The sequence below is a fragment of the Cyclopterus lumpus genome, chromosome 11 (genome assembly GCF_009769545.1).
Source record: "Cyclopterus lumpus isolate fCycLum1 chromosome 11, fCycLum1.pri, whole genome shotgun sequence".
Lineage (NCBI taxonomy): Eukaryota > Metazoa > Chordata > Actinopteri > Perciformes > Cyclopteridae > Cyclopterus > Cyclopterus lumpus.
This window is the reverse complement of record NC_046976.1, coordinates 3,289,085-3,307,818: the sequence shown is the minus strand read 5'-3', so window position 1 is coordinate 3,307,818 and position 18,734 is coordinate 3,289,085. Positions and strand designations below refer to the sequence as shown.

Here is an 18,734-nt window from a genome sequence, read left to right as displayed (position 1 = left end):
GACCCGTTCATCTTGTGTCCTCCAGGAACAGGGTGAGAAGAAGGAGAACCCCATGAGGGAGCTTCGCATTCGCAAGCTCTGCCTGAACATCTGCGTCGGTGAGAGTGGAGACAGACTGACCCGAGCTGCTAAGGTGCTGGAGCAGCTCACCGGGCAGACCCCTGTCTTCTCAAAGGGTGAGTGAGTGGACTTTGAGCTGTGGAAGTGTTAAGTTAAAGCCTTTTTAGTGTTTATCCAACACCATGAGAAGCATATTTATACACATTACTCGAGCTGACAGTCAGGGTAATCCTTGACTTAAGAGTGGGAAAGGTTTATAAAGTGGTTGGAACATAAAAGTACGTTTTTTTATATCTCTCCTGTATTCAATGTCCTGTTTTCTTTTTCGCAGCCCGCTACACTGTGCGATCCTTCGGTATCCGCAGAAATGAAAAGATTGCTGTCCACTGCACCGTCCGTGGAGCCAAAGCAGAAGAGATCCTGGAGAAAGGACTCAAGGTCAGAAAGCCATGTTGCTTATTTCTAATTCTCGTCTCACTTTTTTTTCATTGGCTTGTGACTTGGCTGCAGCTTTCTCAAGATGTAGATCAAATTAAGGGTAATGTTCTTTTTTTTCATTAACTAAATATAATTGTCAGGTTAATTAAAGGCTAAAAGCTGGTGTTGGTCTTTGTGTTGCTTTCAATTTAAAATGAACGGAGAAAGTTTTTATATATATTTTTTTTTAAACTGATATTTTCCAGTACTCTGGCTTATTTGTACAGTTGAACATCTTAAGTTCTGTCACGATCAACTTTACAAGATGTGGAACAAAGTCTAGTTTGACTACTTTTATGGGGCTTTCGTTTCAAATTAGTGTCATCAATTGTAACTTACGATTGCTTCCTGTTTCCAGGTGCGTGAGTACGAGTTGAGAAAGAGCAACTTCTCCAATACCGGAAACTTCGGCTTCGGTATCCAGGAACACATCGATCTGGGTATCAAGTATGACCCCAGCATTGGCATCTACGGACTGGACTTCTACGTGGTAAGTGGACCAAAAATCCCCAGTTTATTTCCATGTTGTGGTTTTTGTGACATAAGCTGTAAAATATGGACCCACGCTGTTGCCTAGAAATGAGTTTTTGTTGAAATAGTCTAGAAGTCTTGAAGTACATACAGATGATGGATATGTGAGGTGTTTTATTTAGTAGGAATAATTTGTTGCTGAATATTTGTCACATTAAATTAAAACAATGTCTTGAAGTTGTCCGAATTAAGCATTTTATTTTCAGACAATTACATTTAGGGTTTTGTAAAGGTTGAATGTAAAGTGACATGATTTGAGCCTTACACATTAAGATGCTGCAGCTGAGTGTATTTAACGTATAGGTTGTTAACTTGCACCTGGCTCTTCAGCCAACAGAAGATCAGTTAAAGGCTGTTTAGATTTTTGGTGAATGTTTTATGTTGTCTGACATAAATCCCTAAGTAAATGTCTATGGTCTGCTGACAAGTTGTTGAGGAACCTGATAAAGTACCAGAGATACAGTTATCAAAAGAATCTTTATTTTTTTAATAAGCAAAAACTGACATCAGTATTTAAGTCAAAAAAACAATGAGCTGATTCACACAATCAAATAATTGACAAGCAAGTGATTCATCGTTCAAATTGATCCTGTAAGGAATTTAAAGTAATTTCTTAGTTGCAGCGCCTCAAATGTAAAGAGATGCTTTATGTTTTTTTATTCTTTTAATTCCGGCTTGTAAAGAACCAACACTGGGTTCCTTAATCAACGTTCTGTTGAACCAGCATTGAAGTCCAGAGGCCAGACAACCCTTCAGTGATGCTGCTCGTGTGTAACAGACGTGCCAAAGTGTTTCTGACGGGTGTCTCTTGTGTTCAGGTTCTGGGCAGACCCGGCTTCAGCATCGCCGACAAGAAGCGGAAAAGAGGCCGCATCGGTTTCAGGCACCGCATCCGCAAAGAGGAGGCCATGCGCTGGTTCCAGCAGAAAGTGAGTTGTCGTTGACGTCCTGAGACACCTGGAAATTGTCGACTGGCTCTCGGTTTTTTGAAGTTGATATAAAAGAGAACTCCCTGGAAGTAACCATAATGAACATGTTTACGATGAGAGAGCTGTAATTGTAAAGTGGATGTCATGATTTAATTAGATTTACGGCATTCTCTGGCTTAATATTGTCTGTCACTCTTTTGTCTTTCATGTTGTGTTTTTTTTATGTCTTACAATCTAATATTGGTCGCCCTGTTTTTTCTTTCAGTATGATGGCATCATCCTCCCCGGCAAGTAAAGGACCACGTTTGATGTTTGTAACAAATAAAATGGGAAAAACAAAGCTTTTTGTCTGGTGTTGTTACTCAGGCTTCAAGTTAAGTTGTTGGGGAAAAACTCTCAAACAAAACCTTTAAAAGCAGGAACATCTTTTGATGGATGTGAAATGATACAATAACTCTTGTGATTGGCTCGAGGGGAAGAGGGCCAGAACAAACCAGTAAAGGAGGTTAAATAAGTTTACACATCTGAAGGAAAGGTTATTTACTGTACACTCTACGATGAATTAACGTTTGTTATGCTTTATATTTCTCTTTCCTCCTACTTCTATTTGACAGATTAATTACTTTGCATTAATGTTTGTTAAAAAAACATGGAGCATATAAAGTGAGATCCATTAAGCAGTAAATGACCTGACCGTATATTCAATACATAATCAGCTACAACTGAACAATGTTGCTTACCCTTGATGGTATCAGTAATATATCAGTGAATGGAGCCATTGTCACAGCATTGATACTATTCATATTTTAACATTTAAAAAAAGCAAGAACATTATGTAAGATTACGTATGGGATCTGAGTCCTTCCCCTTTGCAGTTACATCTGTTAATCACACGTCCTCTAATGTACAGTAATCCTTTTTTAAAGCTCCATTTGATCTGAACCTGACCTCTGACCTCTAAGGAATGTTTCTTGCATCACACATGCAGCTTCTGTTTTCAGACTAAATCTCCCAGCAGTCTGATGTGGAAGTAGAAAGTACGACAGATGGGCATGTTTGACCACTTTGGCTTTATTCAGTGAAACCACCAGCACGGAGCTCGTCTGGTAACGCAGAGGGAGTCATCCAATCAAATGAGCCCGATTCACCTCAATGTACCTTGTTAAAAACAATTCATCAATAACTCATCAATATGCAGCTGCCGCTCTTCAGTTGGTCTTTCCACCTGCTGGCGTCTCAGGTTCTTCAGTTGGTAGTTTCTTAGTTTAGTCAAAATTAGATCTTCAAATGTTTTAAAACAAACAGGCGAGGTTTTGTTTGAAATTGTTGGATTTTTTTCCAATAGATTTTTAATAAATATTCTTTTCTGCTTTAGTATACATGTTGTTTTACCTGTTGTAGAGTTCATCTCAGAATCCTTATATAATTATATATTTAAGTACATCTGTTTTTTAAATGCATGTTACAGTTGAGCTACACTACTTCTGACCGAACCATCAAATACATTAAAGAATAAACAGGTGTTTGTTGCTGACATGTTAACATTTGCTGGGGAGAAATCCTGATTATTGCAATTTGTCAGAATTGGCTCATATTCCTGCCATTCACTCGTCTCTCGCTCACACACACACACACACTTCACAGTTGAAAGCCACAAACTCTTTTGAGATGCATCTTTGTATACAAACTTTTCAAAGTTCGTTCAACACTCAAGCGCAGACGGCCACTGTTCCGGTCTTCACCATTCCTCCACCATCCATCGCCTCTCTCTACCTCCACTTTACAATTCATCCCTTACTCACGCTTTTCTTTTCAGTTTGCGTCAATGTAAAACCTCCTGAGACCACTTTGGATCACGCTAGCTCTCTTTTCTTTCCTTCTTGCAAAACCAGCACATGGACATTTCATAGATCTGTATCTGGTTGGATTTTAGATTTGAGACCCCCAAATCCCTTTTGGAAGCATTGAGGATCAATACCTATTGTAAATTGTGTAAATCAATGGAAAAAGGCATCTCAGTAACCATTATCAGTACTTTTAGAGTTTAATTTATATAAATAGAATTAATTGAATGTAAATATATGTTTTCGAGTATTTCTACAATATAACTTATTTAAATAATGCTACTGAAAAAAACTGGTTTAATTTCTATTCTTCTATCCAGAATTCTTTGTGTTATTTACAGATGAAAATACATTTTAATTTCACTTTCAAGTAGTTTCACTTTTCCACACAAGATATACCATACTGTGTGTGGCGTCTAGAAAGTGAATAAAGAGCAGACATGATCCAGATGTTCCTCAGAGGTTGTACCAGCCTTCCTCTCGTCTCTCCCGTGCGGCCTTGTCTCCTATGCGATGACGGTCTGGGAAGGAGCCGTGCTGCTCTCTCTGCTCCGGTTCCTCGCGGCCTGCTGCTCTTCGTGGGCCGGGGTGTTGCGGTGCTGCTGCCGGCGCGGCGCGTGACGGGGCGGCAGGGTCAGGGTGCAGCAGGACACGCCTACCGTGGGCTCGGGCAGATCCTCCGCCACGGACCAGCTGTCCGTGGCCGGGTCGTACTTCTGGACGGCCGCCTTGTAACGCTTCTCCGCCTCGTTCCAGCCGCCTAGCAGGTACAGCTTGTCGGCCAGCGGGGAGAGGCCGGCGGTGCTCACGCCGAGGAGGAGAGGGGCTGCCCGGCTCCAGCTGCTGCTCTCTGGGGAGAAGACCTCCACGGAGAGCACATCCACCCGCTCACTGCCAGGCCCCAGCTGGCTCCCTCCCACTACGTACACCTTCCCACCGAGGGCGGCAGAGCAGTGCCAGCCGCGGGGTGTCTCCATGGGGTTCTTCTCGCTCCAGGCGTCGGTGTCCACGTTGTAGCAGGCAACGGAGCGGGAGTAGGCGCAGTTGATGTACCCGCCGGTCACCAGGATGTCTCCGGAGGGCAAGGTGGCGCTGGAATGGCAGCAGCGGGGCACATCCATGGGAGCGCGCATCTGCCAGGCGTTGGAGGACGGCAGGTAGCTCTCGGTGGTGGCCAGCAGACCCTCCACGTTGCGCCCGCCGATGGCGAACAGGCGGCCGCCGCTGGCTGCCAGTGAGAAGTGGGTGCGCCGCTGTCGCATGCTGGCCAGGTGGAGCCAGGTGTTGAAGCGAGGGTCATATCTGTTGAAGGTAAAGGGCAGCGGGGTCACGTTCAGAGGGACACCCAGACCCCAGAGATGAGGACCTTCAGGTGTGTCCTGTTTTCCCTGACCTTGACACCCTGCTTCTCAAAATCTAGATTTAAGACTTTTTATTACATGGTGCATGTTCCCCTACCAATTTAGGTTCAGTCAGGTTGCCAGCCTGCATATTTGGGAATAATAGTGGCCTCTGTGAGGGTTATTCCAGCTAGTTTACTGTGTTCATGCCAATACACAGCCCTAAGCAGCAGCACCCTGCTACCTGCTGAGGTTGTTGACGGCGTGCTTGGCCTGGTTGCGGGCGTCGTTCTGGTCCTCCCCTCCGGCCACGTACAGGAAGCCGTCCATCACAGCCACACACTGGTTGAAGCTCTTCGCTGGCAGCTGGGTGAGGTGACGCCAGGTGGCTGATCCTTCTCGAGGGTCCCTCCACAGCACCTGTATTACAGAGGTCAGAGGTCAGTGAGTTTTTTTTTCTTTTTCTTTCATTTTTTCACAAAGGTGGCGGATAGAGACAACGCAACGCCAGAGCACCGACCTCTCGGCTGAGAGCCCTCTCCGTGAGCGACGGCCGACCACCGACGGTGAGCAGAGTCTGCTGACCGGCCCGGACCTGCGTGTGTCGGGACTGCAGGGTGTTCTGCTGGAAGGGCAGCAGGTGGTAGTTCATGGCGTCCACCAGCAGGCGGTGACAGTGCGGGTCCATCATCATGCGGGGCACCGGCTGGATCTGGCTCACCAGCTCGCTGGCGGGGATCGTCTCAAAGCGGATGTGGGACAGCAGCTCCGCGGCGTGAGGCTGACGAGAGGCGTCGAAGTCGAGCCACCTCATGGCCAACTGGAGGGAGAGTTTACACAGTATATATATACATATATATATATATATATATATATATATATATATATATATATATATATATATATATATATATACTACATAGCTACATGCCATGTGTTATAAAATAAATATCTTTACATAACACCTTTCAGTAAACCCAAGGTAAAAAAAGTAAAGAAATACATTAATAATGTTGTTAGGAGGACAATAGGAAATAGATAAATTATTAAATATATGCCAATAATATTAAATAACTAATAGTGGAAATAAAATAAAAGTAAAATACGTTTTAATTTATTCCATCAACTTCTATGATAAAGGGGAACAAACTAATAAAAAGCTTCTTTTTGTTAAACAAACTGGTAGAGATTAGATAAAAATGATAAAGTTTAATATTTCTTTTAATTATTTAACAAGCTATTATATATTGTTGCCATTTTTGTTGGTTTTGGGACTCATCCAAGACAGCAAATTAAAATAAGTAAATGATCTAATCAAAAATCTAATCTAAGGCATTTGAACTTTATAATAAAGTTCATAAAAACAACAGTGAAATCAAAACCTGAATTGGGATCACAGTCTGCAGACAGACTCACATTTGGTCCTGTTTATAAATACAGTGGTCGCTGCTTCTCTCAGCTGTCTGTCTATTTATGTCTGTAACAGAGTTGCATATTAATACACAAGCTCTCTTCTTGCATACTGTATGATATTCTCAGTAGTTTCTGCTCACAATGCTGCATGGATCTGTGTTATGCTCTGAGCAGCTGCTCTGGGGTCTGTTTTTAGGGCCTGGATGAAAATAGCAGGAAGGGTTACTACTGGTCTAGAGGACCTAGCACTTCTCCTCAGTTAGGATATCAGTCGTGAATAAATTCACTTGACAGCATATTCCAACACAAATTTTCAGCTACAAATTTCAACCGGTGACCTATAAAGACAAAGTTTGACCTCTGACCTGGAAGGCAGTGACCTCTGAAGGCATCAGCAGCGCGTCGTCCTGCAGGAAGTCGGAGATCTGCTCCAGGGTCAACTGGGTGAAGAGCGCCGTGTCTGCGAACTGTACAAAGTTCTCCAGGACGAAGCGGCGCGCGGCGTCGCTCACTGACGACAGGCCGTAGGCGGAGGCGATGTTCCAGATGTAGACGCAGGTCTGCACGTTGAGCTCGGCCAGCAGGAAGTCCATGCACATCTTGAGGAGCTGAGGGATCTGCAGGGTGGCGGCGGCCGAGGCGGTGCAGCCGATGGTGTACAGGGACATGTGGACCCGACCCAGGTAGGCGAAGGTGATGACATTAGCCAGGCCTGCAGACAGAGGGGGGCGGGACATTTGACTTCAAACCAGATGTTGGTCAGGAAGTAGAAACCGCTGTGGGACACTCAAGTCTTGAAAACGGATATCTTCTCTTCAATGCACCAATTGAGGCTTTATGACGCTTACGCTGAGTCAGACATTACATTGTTTTCTCATTTGCAACTAATGTATTTTTGAACATTAATCAGGAGATTATTTTCTCAATTCATTCATCATTTGGCCCGTAAAATAGGGACTAAAGGCTATCACAAAACTCAAAGATATTAAATTTGCCATCTCAATTGTCAAGCTTGGACTGGCGAATAATCTTTCTCAATTTATACAAATTTCCTGAAGGTTAAGATTAATGTATTCGGCAGCTAGAAAGTTTGGGGTCTAAATTTGAAGTTCAGATATTGTAAACATGATGTAATATGGTGGCTCAACATAAACTGAGTTGGTAGGTGTACCTAGAGGTGAGAGGGAGGGGAGCTCCAGGCGCTTCATGCCCGGGTCTTTGGCCAGAATCTCTCTGAAGTACTGACTGATGGAGGAGATGACCAGCTTGTGGACGTCAAAGGCTTTCGTCTTGCAGGCCAACTCCAGGTCAGTCAGGAACCTGAGGAGGATGGATGACACGCATGCCTGAGACAATAACTCATGACAATACAATACACATGTTATGATGTTGTACCGCGTGACAATTGTGTTGTATCGTCATTTGACCAGATCTTAAATGTAACGTAATTGCATCGTATCACACTTGTATCGTGATTGCATTGTATTGTAATTTTATCATATTGTAATTGTACCGTATTGTAATGCATCATAATTGTTTTTGTAATTTTATCATATTGTTATTGAAGCGTATCGTAATTGTAGTGTATTATACATTTTAGCATATCACTATTTTATGCCTTGTAGTTGTACTGTATTGTAAATGTATTGTATCAGAGTGGTACTGTATTGTACTTGTACTGTAATTGTATTGTAATTTGACTGTTTCGTTAGTGTGTTATATTGTATTGTATTACATTGTGTGATCGTATCTAAACTGTATCATATCGTAATAGTATCGTGTCGCTATTGCGCCGTCTAGCAATCGAAACAATTCATAACAGAAGTGTATTGCATCCATTACAAAGCATTACAGAACGTAAGGGAACCCACTTCTCCTGCCGCATCTTGCTGAGCTCCTCCAGCAGGGCGTTGCCGTGCAGGGGGCGTGTCAGCTCGCTGCCCAGGCCGAGGCCTCGCTCGCCGGGCTTGATGACCGGCAGCGGCAGCGGCAGATTGAGGCTGTTCAGCTGAGCAATGTCCAGCGCCGCCATCTGCTCGATCTTCTTCACCCCGCTCTCCATCACCACCACACCGTCGCCGCGGCGCTCCACCTTAAGCTGGACTGCGGCGGTTTCCACGGCGACCTGAGGGATGGTTTCCACGGCGGGCTTCTTCTGGCGGGAGGCCTTCTTTTTTGGCGCCATCGTTTGACCGTTGAGATGATCTTTTGTAGGTTTGAGCATGCGTTTACGTCACACTAAATAGTTTCCTACAGTCAGTAAGAAGGGGTACTGAGTTGACCTCTTGACAGGCAGGGACGCTGGTCCACTTTCTAGAAACCCAGCTGATCAAAAAAAAATTAATTCTTAAAGGTTTCTGGACACTCGGGCTTCAGAGTTGAAGTGCTCTTCTTTGAAGAATGTTGGAAATGGTTTGACTGGTTTGGGATTGTTTTTTGACACAGCACACAGCACCTGAAAAAAATAAGGAAAAGACAAAGATTAATGTGTCATATGAAAAGATTGCATCTTTATTTCATGGGTCTTTACGTTCATCAAAGAAAACCAGTTGGCTGTCATGTAACTGGCCCATTAAAAGGTCTTTTTGGAAAAACATGCTGTTTAGAAAAACAGCAACGTTGCTTCTTGATGGACCACCAGTGTATTAATTCATTACATATACTGTATTCAATCCCCAACATATCACAATATCTATTCTGACTTCTGCCATTAGTTTTGATTCATTTCAGCATTTTTTTTTTAACCTTTTAGACAGGAAAAATGTTGCATAAACAAAAAGGCTTTTTTCCTCATATTACATCTTTGGTGCAGAAGCAAATACGCAATAAGTCACAAGACGCCACCGTTTCTTTATATTTTAATGTTCGTCTAACTTTAGGCAGTCATTTGTTTGGATTCATTGAAGATAAATGTGAATATCAACATTCAAACATATATAACTATAGCTAATCTATCTTGACGTTCTCTTGTTTTTGACTTTTTTTAATCGATGTGTGCTTTCAACAGAGACGCCGTGCTGCCACGATATAACTGACAACAATAAAAAGAGAACATAATGTCCACAGAAACAGATTAGATATGGGAAGCAATACTTTATATCTTGAGTTATTAAAGAGAAAGGGGTGTCTCAAAGTCAGAGAGGTCCTCACGAACAACCCTGGCAAATGTGTCCAGCCTTTATAGAAGTTTGATGGTCAGTTTCATATCGGTCTTTTTTGTCATTTGATTAGACTGAAAAGTTTGTTTTTAATTGGAACAATGCAACAACAACAACAACAACAACAACAACAACAACAACCAGCCCTGAGACAGTCAGCAATAGAGTCCGAACTCGAGCAAAATGTACAATGATATTAAAGGCGATGAGCACATGGAGATTTCCCCGATTGGCAACCTATTGAAGGAAGCAAAATAATGTTTTTGTTTTCAGGTCCACTAAATATTTGTTGTGCTCTTTTTGTTTGAACATAAAACAACTTATGTGTTTACGCAGCTTTGGAAACAACAACACTGCTGCAGCCGCAAATTAAAATTGTGGGATGACTGCTAAAGTACTTTTTTTTTTAACATTAATTTAAAGCTACTGTGACATAAGGTCAAGTAGAGAGGATTCATAAAGTCAGTGCACAGACTCACAAACATATCACAAACTATTACTGCCGAGTTGAAGGCTTTGAAGCGACTGGAGCTGGACGTCTGGTGGTAAACAGCAGCAGCATCTGTGTTGCTGTGGTTCACCTGAGCCTCGGTGCAGTGATCACCTCAGTGCTGCGTCAGGCCGGGAAGTATATATATATATATCTATATATATATATAGATATATATATATATCTATATATATATATCAAATAAACCCCCAGTAACTATTTGGGGACTCAACTGCGTGCCAGTTATAAATGATCGTTCTCTCACTGAGCTTCATCAAAGATCGATGCTTCACATTTTCTCAACGTTCCCCTGTCGGCCTGAGTGGTGTTTAATGTATTGTCAGTTCATGATTAGATTCAACTGTAGCTTCTCATAGCTTCTCCTTTTTCATGTCTTATATTCACACCAATCTTATGTCTGCCGGCCAGTGGGTGCACCACTTTGGTCCAGACTGAAATAACTCAGCAACTGTTGGATGGATTTCCATGAATCTGGTCCCCAGAGGATGACTCCTAATAACTTTGGGGATCCTCGGACTTTTCATCTAGCGACATTATCCGGTCCAATTTTCAGTTTGTCCAAAATGTTATGATCAGCAGTGATCGGTTTTATGATCTGCAGAACTAATGGCATTCCCATCAGCCCAAGAGCCGGTATTTGGTTTGTCTGTTCTGGGCTACTGTAGAAACATGGCCGCCAGCTCGGTGAAGTGGACCTGCTCCGTGTAATTATATAAACGGCTCCTTCCAAGATCACAAAAACACAAACATTTCCAGGTGATTGTACACTATTATTATATATTATATTTATATTTATATATGTAACCTAGTGGGAGGGAGTTGTCACCACTGGAGCCACTAGAGGGCACTGTACTTTGGATGGGGCCAGTGGCAGGGAGCGAAGAAGGAAGTGGGCTCCGCTGTATCGGGTGACGAGCTGGTGACGGGTTGGTTGTTTTCCGTGTGAGTGAATATGTTTTAAATATTATTTCTTTACTAAACAATCGAAAGATGTTCATTTATATGAGGGTATAGAAGTCGGGAAATGTATTGTGTGACGCTAAATGCACCGTTAGGGAGTTAATTGGCCCGATGTTTACAGATTGTATTTACATGTGCTGAGTGTTCATGAGGAGAATGTAAAGATAATAATGTGTGTCATCTTAAGACCATCCTACAGGGATACATTCTGTTATTATCCATGTTCGAGCACATTTACTGCATGTCCATTGTACTGAAAATAATGTTTATTTTCGTTATGTATTGTGGTATGCTGCATGGTTTCTCTTTGTTAGTGGACCGGGTGTTTCATGTTAAGTTCAGAGTTAACTGTTTTGTATTGTTTGTTGTCTTTTATTTCTGTGTTAACAGAAGAACTACCTCTACAGTTATTTTTGCACTGTATTTTTACACTGAATGTATGCACTTGAATTATACACCGATTATTTGCACTTTGAGTTAGTTAGGTTTTCAAGTGAGATTCTATGTGCACCGTGTAAATGTACTGGACCATCTTTGTTAAATCTATTCTAAATTGAACATTCGAAATTAAATTAATACTACTCTAAATCCCTTAAGAGTAGTCGAGAAATAAAGATCCCTGAAGATAGTGTTGTGTCTGGTGTCTCAGTTCAAGTTACACCTGCCTACACATTTTGGTACCAGGAGTGGGGTCTCTAATTTGGAGTGTTTGACTAGGTTTGTAAAGTGCATAAATAACTGTAGCGGTAATGTGCGGTTCCGGTGCAACGTAACGGAGAGTCCTGCCTGGAGTTGCGTTGGAGAACGAGTGACCAGACGGCTGAGATCGGGAGTTCACAGAGGACGGAGAGGGAGAAGGTCGCTCCCTGAGAGGCATCCATCAGCCCCACCTCAGCTTACAGGTTTTCAAGTGACGGGAGTGGAGCTAAGTTTGCACAGAGACAGTCACCATGTCGGAGAGAGACAGTGAAGACGAGCAGAACGTCGGAGAAGAGACTGATGCTTTAGAACAATTACAAACACAGTTTTACGAACTGAGGGAGAGACATGACAAAGCCATGGAAGCTATTGACACATTAAATAAGGGTTCGAATAGGTCATATGTATATGTACCAAGAGAGCGTCAGATCCAGCCCTTTAGTGGCGATGCAGCCAAAGATGGTCGTTCTATTGATGAGTTTATTGAGGAGGTAGACCGTATAATCAAGGCCAGAGGTCAGAGTCCCGAAGACGGGGTTGATTTCATTCTATCTCTTTTAAGAGGCTCTGCCTTAGAGGAGGTCAGATTATGCACGGAGGGGGAACCAAAAGGGCCCAGTGAGTTGTTCACTTTGCTACGGGAGGCTTACGCAGAGAAACGTAGCGTAGCTCAGCTGTTACACACCTTTTTTGGTCGCCAACAAGGGGAGGGTGAAGATTTTCAGGAGTACTCGCATGCACTCTCCCACATTTTACGATTAGCCCTGAAACAGAGACCAGATGCTGTGTCCAATGCTAAGATAGCTGTCAGAGACCAATTTATTGAGGGTGTGCGAGATTCCTCTCTTAGAAGAGAGTTACGTAAAATGGTTAGAGAAAAGCCCCAGTCATCTCTCTTAGAGGTACGTGAAGAGGCCATTGCCTGGTCATTTGAAGACAAATCCTGTGACACCAAGGTTGCTAAGAGCAGACAGGTAGTGTGTGACAGTATCAGGGGAGAGGGCCAGGGCTCCCGTCATTCGCAGGAGAAGAATACAACTCTAGAAGACATTGTTAAGGTGGTCTCAGAACAGAGCAGGGCTATAGGGGAGCTGACTATTGCATTAAAAGAGGGCCTTGCTCTCAAGGAGAAATATAACAAAGATCAGGGTGGGAAGCCCAGACTAAGGCCCCAGTTTACAGAAGATGGGAAGCCCATTTGCTTCATATATATATATACTATATTTGATATTCAATTCCCCTCAATGTTCCACACTGTATATTATGTAACTTCAATTAGACATTTTATGGTCATTAATGTGCTTTGAAAGTTTCTTGAGCTTAACACTTGTGAAACATAAAATTATTTTTTCCAGAACATCAAAGATTAGTGTAGCTTAGACTAATTGAATTCCCATTACTTTTCTTAAACTAAAGCCCTAATGTCTCTATTGCTAAATACCTTCTCTGAACATTTCACATCCTTGTCTGTGACCTCTTTAATAACTTGATCTAGTGGCCCTTTTGAATAACTGACAATGCTAATAATGCCACTGCCAGTGCTTCAGACCACAAACATGTCCACGACTCTCCGCCCCTCCTCCTCATTCGCTCAGCCTCTGAACTTGGCTCCTTTTAAATAGCATCTATTGGCTCTCCGGCCAACGGGGGGCCGAGGCAGGACGGGGCAGCAGCTGTTGTCTGTGCCATATGAGGAGGGAGGGGCTCACAGCCACAGGCCATAGGCTATTTGTTGATATGTCGCAATCCCCTGTAGAACAGTTGGACCAGCAGCAACACTGTATAACTGTAATACCCCCCAAATGAACCGGGAACCAGACCTGTTTTAAAACATGTGGGGAGATGACACATTCAGTATCAGGGCCAACTGGAGACACGAGGGGCAGAATGGTGTCAAACAAGGAAGATAAGAATGATATCTTATGAGTCTTAATAAGCACGTTCCGTAGACTTTGATAACATATTTAAAGTAGTAGTAAAGTAGTCCCAATACCTCACAAATATAACAGATGCAGCTCCTGTACTTTTGTAAAAGCACCAACATTACAATGTAAAAATACTCCATTACAAGTATTAACAGAAAAATGTACTGAAATAGTAAAAGTGCAGTAAATGTCTGATATATTTCTATTACATTATTAGATTACAAATACTGATGCATCGATGGGAAAGCAGCATTTAAATTAAGTTAAAGTACAGTGGTCTCCAACATAGGGGTCGGCCCCCTGCAAAGGGTCAGCAAAAAGAATTCACATATTGAACTTTTCTCTACTCTTTTTGGAGAATGATAAATACTTGTATCTTTTTGGGCTTCAAATTGTTATTTTAATTAAACTATCGGAAAGGTTGAGAGGTGAAATTAAGGAAATTAAGGAGTAACTGTAGCTTTTATATACATGTTGTGGAGTACGGTAGAATAGAAATACCCCCAAAGGTCGAGTACATTATAATAACTGTAAATGTAGCCCCCACTATTAAAAGCCATGAAATGTAAAATCAAGGTCTTGGTGACATTTCAGACAAACCAACCATTCTGTGTCATGAAAACAATATTTGCAGAGATCAGCCTTCAGAAATATCCACGACCAAGGTTAGCGCAGGGAGCAGCTGCTCTGTCAACCACCATACTGGGAACCAGACGTCCCCCCCCCCCACCACCACTACCATCATCATCATCATCCTCACTGACAGATATACTGGAACTAACAACAGCATCTACTAAACAACAGCACCGCAGCCCAGCGGAGGGTACACACCTTCCCGTTGTTTAACACCACTGACAATTAATGTAGCGATGCTTTACTTTAAAAAGGTACTCACATTCCTCATAATTTCTGTATAATTACCTTAGAACTGTGTAATTTGACACTAATTACAGGTAAAACAGGTTGTAATTGCTGCACTCCCCATTGAATCATTTCAAATGAATGAGCATGTAAGATAACTTGTGTCTTAGTCACACAGCTTATGTATTTCTTATGTATTTTACTGTGTTTTCAAGTATTTATATATGTGTGTATGTTACTTATAGTATTTGGTGACAGGTCAGACACCAAACAAAGCTATGGTTTGCAGTGACAAGGGGGTATGAGTTTCTCAATTATGTTTTTAAATTCAAAACAAAATGTACAAAAACCTTAACATTTAAAGGCCCGAGACTAAAATTCAGTAATCCATATGTGTAGCAAAGTACTTAAGTTAAAGGTATTTATGAAATATATTAATGTAAAACATCCAGCTGTGGGTCGATCACAGGTGTGGGGCTTCAATGTGCAGCTTCTATCTACTGATTGACATGTGTACATCCTTAACCTCCCGTGGTGGCAACCTGTTCACTTCTCATGTGTTTGCCATGCGAGAGTAAGTCAGTTAGTTATCTAATGGCTGCTTTGTGTCTCGAGGAGGAAAAAAAACAACCTGTTCCTCGATTAAGACAATTAAAAGTAATTGCAGATTCCTTCGTGGTTGTCAGGTGTGTGTGTTTGTGTGTTTATTCAAACAGAAAAATAAAATGTTTTAGTGCGTAAGTAAAGGAGAAGGGATGTAATCTAAGCCCTCGGGGGCCGTGGATCTATTTTTAGACGCCAACCTCAGTGTGTGAATCTGCTCGGAGTGTTTGAAGCTTTGCAGATTGAAGAAGACGACTGACATGAAGTGAAGAGCAGCGATGCTTCAGTCAGAGCTGTTGTTTTACGTGTTGAGGACACAACAACTGTGAGCAACAAGCACATTCTTATGATTCCAGTTCACTAAGTGTCTTTATCGTTCTTCTTTGATGTTTATTCCCGTGATTTGTTTTGGGCTTTTTAAGTTTGGGCAGGGCCATCTATTTCCAGTCTTTATGCTAAGCTAAGCTGAGCTAATTCGCTAAGCCTCCATACTTATATAATTCTACACGCCTAACTCTCTCCTACAAAGCAAATAATTGCATTCCCAAAAATTGCGAACTATTCCTTTTAAACCTGCGATAGCTGATTTATTTATCCACTTGTGGGCAGAGAAAACAAGCTGTAAACAAGCTGTAAACGTGAGAAAGGGGACACAGTATCGGGTTTTAAGTTGATATGACGGATATGTTAGCGTGCAGTTGCTAATTTGCACATCCAGCAGCTACATTATCATTCACTAGGAGCCGTGTTTGTGTCCACCTCTCTAAGTCCATATTCTCTCACCTTTGGCTCTGTTTTAGGTCTCCACAAACTCATGCTATGCTACACTATGTTGCTATGCTAGTTGCTACCTGTGTCTGGCTGCTGTTTGATGCTGAGCCGGTAGTGTACGCTGGGCTCCCACAGCTTTTTTAATGAAAATAGATGCAGCTAAAAAGTATAATATGAGAGCGGTGGGAGTGAACTAAAACAGTTGCTATGAATACAAAACAACTGGCTAAAAGACGCTAAAAGACGCTAGAAGACGCAGTATAGTTGATCCAATAGAGGCGAAAATATTGATTATAGCTGCTTTGAAAACGCTCAGCCTTTCAAAAATGACCAGTGAAAACTTTTGAGAACATGTAGCTTTTACGTGTCTTAAAAAACAAGTGGCTGAACGGGACATCAACACATCATCACTAGAACACTGCAGCCTTTAAGCTTTGTGGTGGTGACGTTGAAGTCATGTGACCGAGCTCTTTTATGGCCTCGCATTAGCTTCTTACTCCTGCCGATTGTATTTACGCTTAGAAAATCCTAAAAGTGGTGTTCATTCTTCAACATTATTTGGATGAACAGAAGTAAGTATCATACGTGTTTGCCACTGAGTTTAATTCTGCCATTATCCAAAAGTCCAAGTGTTTCTGTTATTTTGTCCACCTACACGTACACACACAAAACGCCACCCTGCGCGCCTCCCCAACTCTTCTCTCGTTCTGTGGCTGCAGCTGAATTCCTCGTCTATCTTGGTGTGTATTTATAGGTGCTGACACACACATTATGTACTTTGTGTGTGTATTGTGTGTGTGTGTGTGTGTGTGTGTGTGTTTTACAGCTAAGGACTGGAAAGAGAAGGACCCCCCCCCCTGCAGAGTAGGCCACTGGCAACTTATCACATTGTTTCCATTCAGCGGTATAATAAACAAATATATGTATACATTACTAATTAATACAAAGACGTCATTCAATCTATTAATTGATATGGGGTTCCCAGTGGTGGTAGTCATACAGTATATTTTACTTCAGTAAAGTAGCAATAACACTCTGTTCAAAGATAAGTAAAGTAAGTAAGTAAAACTCCAAAAGTATTACGTGTAGTAAGTGAAATATAAGTAAAGTCAGTGTTATAATGCCATATATTATTTGAATATTATAACTGAAGAGGCATTTACACACAAACAGCATTTCAATGTTTAGCTAGTGGTGGAGCTAATATTATTAGTTGTATACTGTTGGATAGTTTGATATTCATGTGTTTTGTTTATAAAATCTTCAGAGTAACTATAACTCCATCTGTCAGATAAATGTGGTGACGCAAAAAGTACAATATTTCCCTCCTACATGTAGTGGAGTAGAAGTATAAAGTAAAGTACAAATACCTCAAAATTGTACATAAGCACAGTGCTTGAGTAAATGTACTTCACTGGGTATTTCTGTCGGTTTGCCTCAGCGATACCGTCGATGACAACAGACACGTTTTCATTTCGATTCACTCTAATGAAACCTTTGAGGAAGATAAAGAGTCAGTGGGGAATATAAGACGTCAAACTTTGGTTCCTTTAGGTGACAAACTCTTCTTGTCCCAACAAACTGTAAGGCAGTAAAATGAAGTGTATTCTTTTACCTCTTTCTCCCTCCCGGTTCCGGCTCTTCTTCCCTTCCGGTTGCTCTCTCAGCTTCTCTCTGTAAACTCTCTTTGTTGTTGTCGTTCTCTAACAGGCTCCTCTGTGCTTCATCCGTCTGTCCTCTATCAGAGGGCTGTGTGTGTGTGTGTGTGTGTGTGTGTGTGTGGGTTTGTGTGTGTGAAAATCAGGGTCTGACTCTATGCACCCACCACCCCTTCCCGCCCCACCTCAAAAATCCAACCACTCCTCCATGGAGCTCACAACAGAGCCTCTTCTTTCATTTCCCACCTCCTCCAACATCCTCCTCCATCTCCAAATACAGGCACTCTGCGTCGCCCTCCCCTCCCAAAATATCGCATTAGAGGCCGGCTCTTTTACCCCCCCCTCCCCCCTCCCTCCCTCCTCATGGCCTTTGGGTGTCGGGTTTTAGATTTGGCTGTGTCTGCTTTCTTTTTTTGATTGTTAATCTCACTCATTCCTCTTATATACCAACAAAAGAGGAGAAACCTTCCTCGGGTATCTGCATGAAAAGGTTTAGAGCAAATTATCTAATGTATTTTCAAGGGAACACATGTTGCTTTAGTTACTAAAAGGATTACTACATAGTTACTAAAACTATTAACCAACAGTGGTGGAAGAAGTATTGAGATCCTTTACTTGAGTAAAAGTACCAATACCAACAATGTAAAAATATCCTGAAATCAAGCGTAAAATCATACTTTTTTACAAAAGGTAACAATTCATTCTGCCGAATTGCCAGATGGGTTTTATTGTTATATTATATATTCATGTAAAAAAAAAAAATGTTTCACCAATTCCAACTACTTAACCTAATGTTGGATAGTTCAATCTGTGAAAATGCATCATAGTTAATGCGTAATATGTTTGGTGCAAAGGAACTGTAGTCAAATAAATGCAGTGCAGTGAAAAGTACAATCGATCACTCTGAAATGTACTCGACATGGAAATAATCAAGTCAAGTACAAGTACCACACAACTGTACTAAGCACATTATTGTCTCAACCTATCAGAATAT

General features: G+C 41.9%; 2 protein-coding genes across 2 annotated transcripts; one reads left to right on the top strand and one right to left on the bottom strand.

Annotated features, from left to right (window-relative positions):
• rpl11 (ribosomal protein L11) lies at positions 1-2,337 on the top strand. The gene is made up of 5 exons (XM_034545848.1): positions 1-176; positions 392-498; positions 896-1,027; positions 1,887-1,997; positions 2,263-2,337. Exons 1-5 carry the CDS (start codon positions 53-55, stop codon positions 2,290-2,292), a joined length of 504 nt encoding a protein of 167 aa, XP_034401739.1. The 5' UTR covers positions 1-52; the 3' UTR covers positions 2,293-2,337.
• A 734-nt stretch (positions 2,338-3,071) lies between these two features.
• Positions 3,072-17,965, bottom strand: klhl43 (kelch-like family member 43). The gene is made up of 7 exons (XM_034545801.1): positions 17,698-17,965; positions 8,466-9,049; positions 7,766-7,914; positions 6,960-7,306; positions 5,702-6,001; positions 5,426-5,601; positions 3,072-5,143 (listed from the first exon to the last, which is right to left on the bottom strand). Exons 2-7 carry the CDS (start codon positions 8,816-8,818, stop codon positions 4,348-4,350), a joined length of 2,121 nt encoding a protein of 706 aa, XP_034401692.1. The 5' UTR covers positions 8,819-9,049; positions 17,698-17,965; the 3' UTR covers positions 3,072-4,347.
• Positions 17,966-18,734: the final 769 nt, after the last annotated feature.

Bases quoted from the DNA above. Each gene is read 5' to 3' on its own strand.
- rpl11 (XM_034545848.1), top strand. From the start codon at position 53: ATGAGGGAGCTTCGCATTCGCAAGCTCTGCCTGAACATCTGCGTCGGT. The intron at 177-391 runs GTGAGTGAGTGG...TCTTTTTCGCAG, and splicing joins GACCCCTGTCTTCTCAAAGG to CCCGCTACACTGTGCGATCC. The intron at 1,028-1,886 runs GTAAGTGGACCA...TCTTGTGTTCAG, and splicing joins ACGGACTGGACTTCTACGTG to GTTCTGGGCAGACCCGGCTT.
- klhl43 (XM_034545801.1), bottom strand. From the start codon at position 8,818: ATGCTCAAACCTACAAAAGATCATCTCAACGGTCAAACGATGGCGCCA. The intron at 7,915-8,465 runs GTGGGTTCCCTT...CATCCTCCTCAG, and splicing joins AGCAAGATGCGGCAGGAGAA to GTTCCTGACTGACCTGGAGT. The intron at 7,307-7,765 runs GTACACCTACCA...CTCTGTCTGCAG, and splicing joins CCCCTCCCTCTCACCTCTAG to GCCTGGCTAATGTCATCACC.